The sequence below is a fragment of the Sphaerodactylus townsendi genome, linkage group LG15 (genome assembly GCF_021028975.2).
Source record: "Sphaerodactylus townsendi isolate TG3544 linkage group LG15, MPM_Stown_v2.3, whole genome shotgun sequence".
Lineage (NCBI taxonomy): Eukaryota > Metazoa > Chordata > Lepidosauria > Squamata > Sphaerodactylidae > Sphaerodactylus > Sphaerodactylus townsendi.
Genome location: NC_059439.1, coordinates 23,392,142 through 23,404,583, shown reverse-complemented (window position 1 = coordinate 23,404,583; position 12,442 = coordinate 23,392,142). Strand labels below are relative to the sequence as shown.

The 12,442-nt window shown below is 41.2% G+C and overlaps 1 protein-coding gene across 1 annotated transcript; it reads left to right on the top strand.

The window, feature by feature from the left end:
* Window positions 1–3,387: 3,387 nt before the first annotated feature.
* Window positions 3,388–4,335, top strand: LOC125444184 (olfactory receptor 2G3-like). The gene has a single exon (XM_048516621.1). The coding sequence runs from the start codon at window positions 3,388–3,390 to the stop codon at window positions 4,333–4,335; it is 948 nt and encodes a 315-aa protein (XP_048372578.1).
* Window positions 4,336–12,442: the final 8,107 nt, after the last annotated feature.

Genomic DNA, 12,442 nt, shown 5'->3' with positions numbered 1-12,442 from the left:
ATATCCAAGATTATGGGAGGAAATTCAGGATTATTCTGTTTTAATCACATCAGTATGAATATTTCTTGAAGATTTAAAGCAGTGGTGGGATCCAAAAAAATTAGTAACAGGTTCCCATGGTGGTGGAATTCAAATTGTGGCGTAGTGCCAATGGGGCTGGGCAAGGCACAACAGGGGCGTGGTTGGGCATTCCTGGGTGGGGCATTCCTGGGCGGGGCTGTGGCAAGGATGCAGCCGCTGCGCCAGTCCTTGGGCGGGAAACGAATGCACGCAGGCGCAGGCTGCCACGCACGTCCGTGCACCTCCTGCTAGACTGCTTCAAGTTCTGTGCACTACTGCTGAGAGGAGGGGCGTAACTAAGGCAAAATCATGTGGCAAAATCACCAATTAGTAACCCCCTCTCGGCACACACACATAATTAGTAACCTACTCTTGAGAACCTGTGAGAACCTGCTGGATCCCACCTCTGATTTAAAGCATTTCCCAGTAGCAAAAGCCCAAAAGGAGAATGTAATTATTCTTTAAAAGACTACATGAAGACTCATCAGAGACCTTAATCTCCTGGGATTGAAATATACTTGCACAGTTAAAAATCATCAACTCCCAAATAGGTGACTCTCTTCTGCAGAACACAAGACACTAATTGGACTTCCCAAAACTACCCATTTATTTTGCATAGGGTTACTATGAAGCTGAAACTTGTGTGAAATTATCCATTGCCAACATTCAAGAAATTTACGAATAAGAATTTCAATACTTGTTCCACTTCTTCTGTTCATACAGTGTGCAGCAAAGCCACCAGCTATTGAAGAAATGTTGGTTAACAAGAAGTAATGATGGTCTGGAGTGATGAACAGTGACAAAGGACCAGAAGTACTGCCAACGTGTTTCATGCGTTGGTAGGTCATATTCTTCCTTCTTATTTAGTAGCTGTAGTAGAAGCTAAAAGAAGAGGCAAGGATATTGAAAAGAAAGAAAGAAAATAAGAAAATGATCTGAATTAGCAGTTTAGATACTATGATCATTATTAGATCAGAAATGTGAAGTCATGGTATATTTCCCATGCTGCTCTACATGAAGTTATAAATACTACAGCATGTAGGAAAATCTACTAAAGAGATACTACAAAACTATCGATGGCTTTACCGTCAACCAGAAATGCCCCACCTTATGAATTAGAATACTGAGAATGTAGGGTGTAAGGGCGATCTAGCGTGAAGACATCTGTCACCCCATTGATCACCAGGTTTGATTCAGCTGATCCGGCTGGATAGGCAGGTGTCCCCTACCTACCTCACCGCTCCATGTTCATCCCTCCCAAAGCTGCATGCTCGGTGGAAGAGGATGACCATCCCAGATAGGAGGAGTGTACCGTTCTTTGGTCAAGGGTATACGATAGCTGCGCTCCCCTGCTAGAACCTCTAAACAAGCTCAAGGTCCATTTGTAGGAGAATACTGAGAACAATTTCAGGTCAGAGCTACTGTCATTTGTAGGTTTGTGTTTGGTCCCATCTCTTTACTTTCTTCAACCTTGGTACTGCTTCTGGAATGATGGTAACATTGATTTGTCTTTCCAATATTTGAAATGAAGAGAAGGAACAAGGTAAGATCGATTATTCATTTGTACTGTGCCAAAATGTGCCAACAGATGCTGATCAATACAACCTCCCCCCAAAAATTCATAATGCAGATTCAGGCCTTGATGTCAAACACTCAGAGGTCTTCTTCCCCAGGCCTACTCAGGTCATAATATCTGACTTGAAATACATCTCAGAATGCTTGCCAGACTAAATCACTGAATTCATGTTAATCTTGCCAACAGTATATTTAGGGAGTATTTAAAGTAAAACTTGGAGGGAGTAGGAAATGAGGGTGGCACAACATGAAATATATTGACCCGATAAAGGAAGCCATGGTCTTCAATTTGCAAAACCTGTAGAAGGCTGTTAATGACAGGACATTCTAGAGATCATCAGTCTCTCTCTGTGTGTAAAGTGCTGTCAAGTTGTAGTCAATTTATGGAAGCTCAGTAGAATTTTCAGTGCAAGAGATAAACACAGAGGATGGTTTGCCATTGCTTTCTCTGCATAGCCATGTTGTTATTTCTTGGAGGTCTCCCATTCAAAAAAAGTCTCTTCCTAAATTCCACCACTGAAAACTCCATTTGAATGAATTAAAATTTATGAGACAAAGGAGGATATGAATAGTTGCTGGTCTGTTTTACCCAGAACTCCACATAATAATAGCTCCAGTTAAATAAAGCTGATACCCAGGGTTTATTTGTTGTTTTTGTGATTCAGGTTTACCAGATCACCTATACAAGAATGCACACACTTTAAAAGAGTTAGTGTATTAAATTAGATACTGCTTCCCCTTGTTACCAGTGTTATATAAACCATTAAAATCTTGGACAGGTACCTCGGCTGCCCTTACCTGTCCAATATAACATCTACGAAATGCTGCTGGGCCTTTTCCAGGGCCCGTTTTGACGCTTTTCCATCAGCCAATCTAATGGGCAGATTTCAAAAAATTCCACGACATAGGAGACTCAGGGGAAGTGGACTCTGTATTACATATTTTATTGCATTGTGAACTCCATAAAGGGGAAAGGGAGGCTTTAATTCATCCATTGTTTATCCAGTACAGAAATTTAACTAGAGTTAATTCCGATTCAGTTCTTGTGAGAATTTTGCTGGAAGACCGAGTTTCTCTTACATCTCAGCAGGTAGCTAAATTTTGTATGCTGGCATATAGTAAGAGAAGAATCATGTTGGGACCAAGAGCCAGACCACATGAGGGTGACCGTAATAATGCTACAAGCTGATAATATTTTTTGTGTATAGACTTGTATCGTGGATTTCTGTATAAATTCAATTTTTCTTTTGTTTATTGTTCTTCCTTTTTCTTGTTCTTCTCTACTCTTTTTTGCTGGCCTAATGGCCGTAATAAAACTGACTGACTGAATTAGATACTGCAAATTCTTGAAACAAAATCCAGGAACTTAACCAGTAGGCATGTTTGCACTGGGTGGGTGGACCACATTAAAAGCTTTAATTGCTTGAATCTTGAAGGTGAAAGGGATACCTACAAATGATTCCACAGCTTCTAGTTCAGTGGTTAACCTGTGGGTCATTGACCCCTTTGGGGGTCGAACAACCCTTTCACAGGGATCACCTAAGACTCTCTGCATCAGTGTTCTCCATCTGTAAAATGGATAAATGTTAGGGTTGGGGGTCACCACAACATGAGGAACTGTATTAAAGGATTGCAGCATTAGGAAGGTTGAAAACCACTGTTCTAGATGGAAAGAATGGACATCTGAAATTATGAAATCCATATTTAACTCTACAATTTTGATTTCTTTTCCTCAGCTTAGCCATTATTCAGATGATCAAACAAGGCAATCAGACATGCATCAGCGAGTTCATACTCCTGGGATTCTCCAGAGAGAGAGGCACCAACATGGTCCTCTTTGCAGTGGTCCTCTGTATGTACCTCATAACCCTGGCAGGGAACACGCTCATTATCATGGCCACCTGCATTGATCCACGACTCAGCACACCCATGTACTTCTTCCTGTGCAATCTGTCCATCCTGGACATTGGCTACACAACCAGTGTGGTGCCACAGTCACTGGTCCATATTGTGACGAATCTCAAAAGCATTCCTTTCAACCGGTGCATTGCTCAGCTATATATTGCTTTATTCCTGGGTAGTATTGAATATTTCCTGTTAGCATTTATGGCATATGACAGATATGTGGCTATCTGTCATCCTCTGCACTACAAGATCATCATGAGTAGGAGAGTGTACCTCCAGATGATAACGGCTTCCTGGCTCTTTGGCCTTACCAATGCTGTGGTGCATACTACATTCACTATGCGCCTTCGCTTCTGTAACAACAACACCATCAACCACTTTTGTTGTGAACTCCTTGCTGTTATGAATCTGGCTTGTTCAGACCGATTTGTTAATGATATTGGTCTCATGGTGTCAGGAGTTCTTGTCCTGTTCATCCCCTGCAGTCTAATTGTGCTTTCCTACGTGTATATAATCCGTGCCATCTTGCGCATCCGCTCTGCAGAAGGCCGGCACAGAGCCTTCTCCACATGCACGTCTCACCTGACAGTGGTCATTCTCTGCTTTGGTACAACAATGATTGCTTACATGACTCCTAAAGCTGAGGCTTCTTCCAACCGGGACAAGATGCTTTCTTTCTTCTATGCGGTGGTTACACCCATGCTCAACCCGCTCATCTACAGCTTGAGAAACAAGGAAGTAAAAGCGGCCCTAACTAAAATAATAGAAAGGAAACATGTTGATTTGTTAAGGTGAATTTTTATGGATTCTCTGCGCACCAATCCATTCCCATTGCTTACCATGTCATCAGAAGCAGAGTTTCTCCCCTATAAGTCCACTCAAGTCATTGGACTTAGAAGGATGTAAGTGTAGTTAGGACAGCACTGGTCATAACTCAGCACAATAACTTGCAGCTGAATGTTTGAACTCAGTTACAGAACGTGGATGTGAGTTGTCTACCTGTGGTGGGTTCTCCAGAATGGAACAGTCAAATATGCCGCCAAAGTCTCTCTTTACTGAGTCAAATGCTGAAGCCAAATCAACAAACGCAGTATATAAAGCTTTAGTTGGGCTCTCATGGCTGAATACGCTAATTGGTACAACACTAGGCAATGATCAACAGTGGACTGTCCCTATCTAAAACCTCCCTGTTGTGAATATAATACCTGATTTTCAGTTTCCCATAAGCATAAGCATAAGCATAAGCATTTTATTGTCATTGTGCACGCACAACGAAATTTACAGCAGCATACCTCGATGCACACAATTTCAGACTCATACATCATCATCCTCCACCCATCCCTACACAGCCCCAAATACATCAATATGAAGCAGCGGAGTTTAGCATAGCCACAGCTCTAGAGTAGAAGCTGTTCCCATTCTTCTAATTTCAGGAGGAGGTATTTGCCATATAATTTGGAAACAGTATTCAAAAGGCTTATTGGCCGATAGTTGTTTGGGTCTGTTTTATCCCCCTTTTTAATGAATTTGGACAATTATGCTAATTTTCCATCCACTGTGCCACTAATCTGTGTGAAAAGTTGGGCAAGAATTGGCACCCACCATGTTGGCAATGTTTTAAAATGTTCTGTAGGAATTAGGTCTTCTTCAGGAGTTTTTCCAGTATTAATAGAGCTGATCAAATTCTCTATTTCTTTCTCCCTTATCGGTGGGAGGGCGGTCAAATTGACCACTTAAAAGTGAAGTCTGAGGATGGAGTCCCACTGAACAGATCTGAGTAGAACTGAGATGACCTGCCAATGTGAACCAGAACTGTGTCCCTTTAGATCATAGGTATCAAACTAGTGACCCTCTAGGTGTTATGGACTACAGTTCCCATCATCCCCTGCCAGCATCATGCTGGCAGGGGATGATGGGAGCTGTAGTCCATAACATCTGGAGGGGTGCGAGTTTGACACCTATGCAAGTTTAGATAATCTAAACTTCATTTCATCTGAACAATACAGTGCTGGTGTAACAACACTTTGCCAATGCTGCTATTCTTGTCCAGATAGTTCTGTGACTCCATTAAAGGTTATTTCTGAGACTTTGCTGGATTATGTGAAATATCTTTAACTCTTAACATCCCAAACCTGTGGGGGGGGGGTGAATGTTTTGATGGAAGTGGTACAAGGTCATTCCAGTGTGTTTGCCTACCAGCATAAAGGGCGCCCCCCTGGCAGAGAGGGCAAAAACGGAAGTGGCCAGGTACCCTTTTTGGCTTCAAATAGCAGCCAGATAGCAATAGAGAGGAGTGTCTCCATTTTGAGAAGTCAAAGCAGCCCTGGTAGGAAGTTCTCTCCATTATGTTCAGAATATTCTACATGCTGATCCAAAGTACCTACAGAGCCCAGGCTTCACCGGCATTGGAATGCTTTCGGCCTAATCATGGCAGTATGTGCTGAATGGATAGGGACTAGGCACGCAAATGAAATATTTCAGAAAGAGAATTGAGCTGGTTGGTCTTCAGCCATTGATATTGCACTGTCTGAAAGTGTTGCTGCTTGTTGCTGTGTTGGGGTACACAATAGCATCTTGTAGCCACAGAGCATCCTACATCTTAAGAAGCTGGAATTATATTTTTGGATTGTGAAGCATTTGAGAACAGGTAATGTGAGATTGGTAAGCGGTAGATATAGTGGCACATTCATTTTGAGAAAAATTATATTATGACATTAATATTGATTTCCTGTTCTGTGACAGGAACGTTGGATTTAAAATCACAATTGGAGATCCTTTGTAACTGACACTCTGTTTGCTTTTAAAATGATTTTGTCTGAGTGTTTCACACAATAAACACATAAAATGAGCTAGGTTGACTTACATTCCTGAAAATACTCTATATTAGTCAACTAAAGTCTTTTTAGTGGGAGTTCTGAGGGGTAGTAGTTAAAGGAATGTGGACTCTAATCTGGAAAACTAGATTTGATTCCCCATTCCTTCACATGAGTCGTGGAGTCTTATCTGCTGAACTGGATTTGTTTCCCCGCTCCTATTCATTCCTGCTGGTTAACCTTGGGCTAGTCACAGTTCTTTGGACCTCTTTCAGCCCCACCTATCTCACAAGCGTTTGTTGTGGGGAAAGGAAGGAGTTTGTAAGCCACCTTGAGGTTCCTTACAGGAGAGAAAAGTGGGTATAAACTCTTCTTCTTCTTCTTCTTCTTCTTCTTCTTCTTCTTCTTCTTCTTCCACAGAAGGCGACCTACTAACCAATTTCCTAAAAGAGGGGAGGGACGGCAGGATCCCCAGATGTTAACGGGGGGGCATCAGCGGCAAGCCTCCCTAAAGGCCCGGTGGAACAGCTCAGTCTTGCAGGTCCTGCAGAACTCGTTGAGATCCCACAGGGCCTGCACAGCTGGAGGGAGAGCGTTCCACCAGGCCAGGGCCAAAGCTGTAAAGGCTCTGGCCCGGGTAGAGGCTAGCCGCATCATGGAGGGGCCAGGGATCACCAGCAAATTGGCCTCTGCAGAGCGCAGAGGCCGGTTCGGGACATATGGGGCAAGACGGTCCCGCAGGTACGGAGGTCCCAGGCCGCGCAAGGCCTTAAAGGTTAACACCAACACCTTGAAAATTATTTGGAATTCTATCAGTAACCAATGCAGACGGCATAACACAGGTGAGATGAGGTCTCTGGCAGCACCCCCTGTGAGCAGACTGGCCGCCGCATTCTGGACCAATATTAACTTCCGGATCAGACGCAAGGGCAGGCCCACGTAGAGCAAGTTGCAATAGTCTAACCTGGAGGTGACTGTTGCATGGATCACAGTAGCTAGGTCTGCTTGGGAGAGAAAAGGGGCCAGCCGCCGGGCTTGTCGAAGATGGAAAAATGCAACCCAGGTTACATGGGCCACCTGGGTCTCCATTGAAAGAGACGAATCCAGGTGGACCCGCAGGGTGCGGACGGGTTTGATTCCCCATTCCTCCACATGAGTCGTGGAGTCTTATCTGCTGAACTGGATTTGTTTCCCCGCTCCTATTAATTCCTGCTGGTTAGCCTTGGGCTAGTCACAGTTCTTCAGACCTCTTTCAGCCCTACCTACCTCACAAGCGTCTGTTGTGGGGAAAGGAAGGAGTTTGTAAGCCACCTTGAGGTTCCTTACAGGAGAGAAAAGTGGGTATAAACTCTTCTTCTTCTTCTTCTTCTTCTTCTTCTTCTTCTTCTTCTTCTTCACTAGTTCAGTCCCCACTGTGACATGAAGTTTTGGGGGCCAGTCACATACCCTCTCCACCTACCTAACAGGCAGTGGTTGGATTCACAGGTTCACACCACTTCTGCAAAACCAGTTGTTAAAATGGTGCTTGTAAACAACCAGTTGTTAAATTATTTGAATCCCACCACCGGAACTGGTTGTTAAATCATTTGAATCCCACCACTGCTAACAGGATTTGTGTAAATTTAAAATGGAGACAGGGGAACCATATTTGCTACCACGCTTCAAGGAGCAGGAATGGAATTTAATCATATTAGGATGATTATTAAATGAAAGTGGCATATGTTGGTGTAACAATGAGGTAAAAAGTTTGCCAGATCTCACCACAGCTCTTTGCTATAAGGATAGCCAACTACTGTGGAGAACTCACAGGTTAGTAGGTCATTCATGTTTACATACATTTTGGCCTTCACTGAGATATTACTCTTTTTTTAAAAAAATCCACTGAATTTTACACGCAAGTAATCAGATTATGTAAACAAAACCCATAACTATCTTTTGAAAGACCTGAGTAAATTAAATATGTGCACTGAAGGTGCAAGGATACTTCTAATTATTAAGATAGTACAAGTAATAAATCATGGGGGAACTATATCCCATGGGTTAGAAAACTGAGTATGCATGTTCATATTGATAAAGAGAGTAGTAAATCAGATGAGAAGGAGAATATGAAATCTCCTTATTGTACCCTAAAAGGATAAAAGGTAAGTTGAAATATAGCCTTTATTCATATTTAAAATATTTTGTGTCCCTCTCTTCTCCCCTGTCAATAGGATTTTAAGTTGCTTAAATCATTAAAATGGGTAAAAACCACATTTCACCGAGGTAGGTCACAAACTAAAATCCAGCAAAAACAAACAAACCCTAAGCCATCACAGTAACTTAGCACAGCTTGCATGCCACCAAAAACATGTTGGAAAACATCAACTTACGCAGTCTCTGAAATCTTTGAAAAGCTGGGTTTTCTGCTCACCCCAGGGAAACCTGTCGGGTAGAATAGGAATGGCCACAGTCAAAGCCTGAGTAGAAAAGGTGCTTACTGATCTGAGTAAGGAAACTATTCCTAATGTTTTTCCTGCTCATCAGAGCTGCTTTTAGAGTACATACTAAACATACAAAAACAACTCGCACCCAAGGTAACAAATCTCAATCTTGGGGTAATGTGTTCTAAATACTTAAATCTTGTTTACAGTCTAGCCCAAGGGTGGCCAAACTGACTTAATGAAAGAACCACATAGAATAAACTTCAGATGTTTGAGAGCCACAAGATATGAGCAGATGTCACACACCCATTTTTATGGATACGTATACATTGTGTTACAAACCTTTTCTAGTAATATTAAGAAATACACAAAAGAAATAATAATTCTTGTATGTAATTTTTATTATGTATTAATATTAAATGAGACTGCCAAAAATAAAACCAAAAGGGATAAAAACAGATGTTCCTAATGATTCTTATTTGGCTAAGATTCTTATGAATACTTGATTTAGGAGGGTTAGGAAGGTTAGGAGGGGAAAAGCATTTGTCAGGCAAACCTCTCTTGATAACAAAAAGTCCTAGAATTAAGACTGGCATTCATCTTAGTCTGAACATATCCGTGGTAATGGAATTGACTGATAGGATGTTAGGAAAAAAACCCTCCCCCAGTCTGGCTATAGGCTTGCATTCCAATCTTCCCACCTATTCATTCCAAGCTTCCAACTTGTCAGTCAGAATGGAATTAAAAATAGACAAAACACAGACGGAACTAGAGATGTCTCAATTTTCTAGCCTGCAGAATTCTTGGACACTAAAAATCTACTGCTGAAAATGGAACACATTAAAATTCCCATTGATTTTTGATCAGCAGAAAATCCTTTACTGTGGTATTGACCATTGAATAGGAGTCAAATCCTAAAAGATGATGCTGTGGATACATGTGCAAATGTGCCCTAGACTTATGTGTCATTTTAGAACAACACTGTGTATTACTAATGTTAAATGTCCTATCCATTCTACTATTAAAATACCATTCATTAAGAGCTACTGGGCTATGTTAATATTTTTCAATGGTGTAAATTTCATTATTACTGCTTATGCATATAGTAAGTTGAACAGTTAAAAGATATAAATCTATATAAGATTCCACTGTCAAAGTACAGAAAAGTCAATGGGCTTAGACAGGTATTCAACCCCATGGTAAAAGGTAGCAAGCTACAGAACTGCAGTTAAATCTCTGTTCATGACTTGAGTTCAATCCCAACAGAAGACAGTTGTAGATAGTCAGCTCAAGGCTGACTCAGCCTTCCATCCTTCCAAAGTCAGTAAAACGAATACCCGCTTGCTGGGTGTTCAGTGTAGGCAACTGGGGAAGGCAATGCCAAACCACTTCCTAAACATATCTGCCTAATAAATGCTGTGAAGTGACTTCAACCTATGGGTCAGTACTGACCTAGAGCTTGCAGAGGGGACTAGTTTTTTTTCATTTTTGGTAGGCATAACCCTGTTTAGGATTGAAGTGGGTAAAAGCACATAAGAGCTGGATGGATGTTAAAACAGAAAAAAAGCCTTTCTCTGGGAAGACATTATGTTCCTGAACATGAAGTGGGAAGTTCATGCTCAGAGGTGCTATACTTTTGAATACAAGGTGCCTGGGATATTTAACATGGGAGAAACGTGGTAAGGTAACAAGCCTTTATTGGCATAAAATAAACATACAAAATAAGCATGCAAAATTTGCCCATTATTGTTCACAGTTATAGACACTGGTACTAAAATATATACATAGTCCTTCTGTAACTATAGGACATTCCTTCAGCTGACTCACATCATCGGATACTGACAGAAGCTGGAAAAATTACTGCTGGCTATATGTGGTCATAATACATAGACATTGATTGGTATTCATCTAGACTTACGTCTATTATCTTTAGCAGAAATTTTGCTACATTCTCGCACACTGTGGGATCCATCTTGTTCAAAAGCATAGGTATCTTAAGAGCATCGGTTAGATTGTTATACAGAAATGGGATAAGTGCAGATTGCGACATTCTGATTTTTGCAAACCTTACACAATGAAAGAGGGTATGATTGAGTGTCTCCACCTGACCCATATTGCATGGACATAGCCTCCTCTGTTTATCAATTTGTTGATATCTGCCATAGAGCAGCATAGAAGGCATTAGGCTGAATCTGGCCAGTGTTAAGGCTCTAATTGGCCATGTGTCCTTGTTCAATTGGAATAACCAGGGTCAGGGGGGAACACGTTTTCCTCACAGCCGTTATCATATCCCGATACTCTTGTTCTAATAGCTTAGTTTTCAAGCAGTTATATGCTTCTGATAGGGAAAGAGGGACTAACGACTCTAATGAAAAGCCAAGAGCGTTGATTTTTCCCTCAACTAGTTTCAGCCACCTAGAATTTGCATAGTCGGAAAGCATGAGGTGTAGCAAACTGGAGTGATCCTGCAAATAGTGGATAGGTAGCCAGTATCTGACAGTTCTCAGCCAGGCCATTGTGGCATATGATATTTGCCCAAGTTTAAACATAGGGCTGCATATGAAGCACAATTTGGTAAGCCCATAATTTTATGGAAGAAACGGGACTGGGCTGTGTTTATATTTTTGTTTACAGCTCAAATCCAAATTGGTGCTCCATAGAGGAGCTGAGAGCCGCATTTAGCATTGAACACCTTCAATGCAGATGGTATATACTGGTGGCCCACAGTGAAAAAGGGAGAAATGTGGATGCACTCCATAATAATCAGTTTCCCAAAGTCTGGCTACTATGAGTGAAGTTCAGTTTCATTGAGATAATTCAGAGAGTGGAATTACTTCAGGAAAACCGACAGATAATGATCTTAATCATGTTTTACTTACTAGTCGTCTCCATGAAGGACATATCCAAAAGAGGACTATGCAAGTACACATTGTTTTGTATATGTCCAAATCCAAATCCAAAACCTTTATTAGGCATAAAACGGGAGTGTGTCATGAATTCTAAATATAATAAAAAGATCATTATTGCACAACTTGCAGTAAACAGAGTAAAAATGTAGCAACAGCTTCAGAGATTTCAGCATTAGAGTTATTTAGAAGCTTAGCCATTTTTATCTTATCAGAAAGGAGCATAAATCCTGTTGGTAATACAGTTCTCAAATCAGTTCTGATGTTGCTGTATTTTGTACAGTGAAGCAGAATATGAGAAAGTGAATCAGTTGTATTAGGACAGAAACAACAGCAACACTCATTTTGTGGGATATTAGAGAAGCGACCTTGAAGATGTACTGACGGAAAAGAGTTACACCTTGCTCAAGTCATGACCCATCTGCAATTGTAATTAACAAGATGTTCCAGGTATATAGCAGGGCTAGATTTCTGAGGGATAATCCCAAAGAATATTGGAGAGCAAGATTTTTGTATATGTGACTTTCACAGTTGGCCTTTCACCATTCTAATTTCAATGTATTGGAATCCATTACGGATCCAGTAGTTCAAAGATTGCAAGGGACAGGAAAATATTACTACTGCAAGCAAAAAATAATTCAAGTTGCCCTTTCCAATCTTTAAATGTTGCCTGCATTAAAAACAAAGGGGACATCATTCCTCTCCCCAGAAAGGGTAAGCCACACCTCAATTTTCAATTCTAATCTATTTCCTTCAGCTCAGA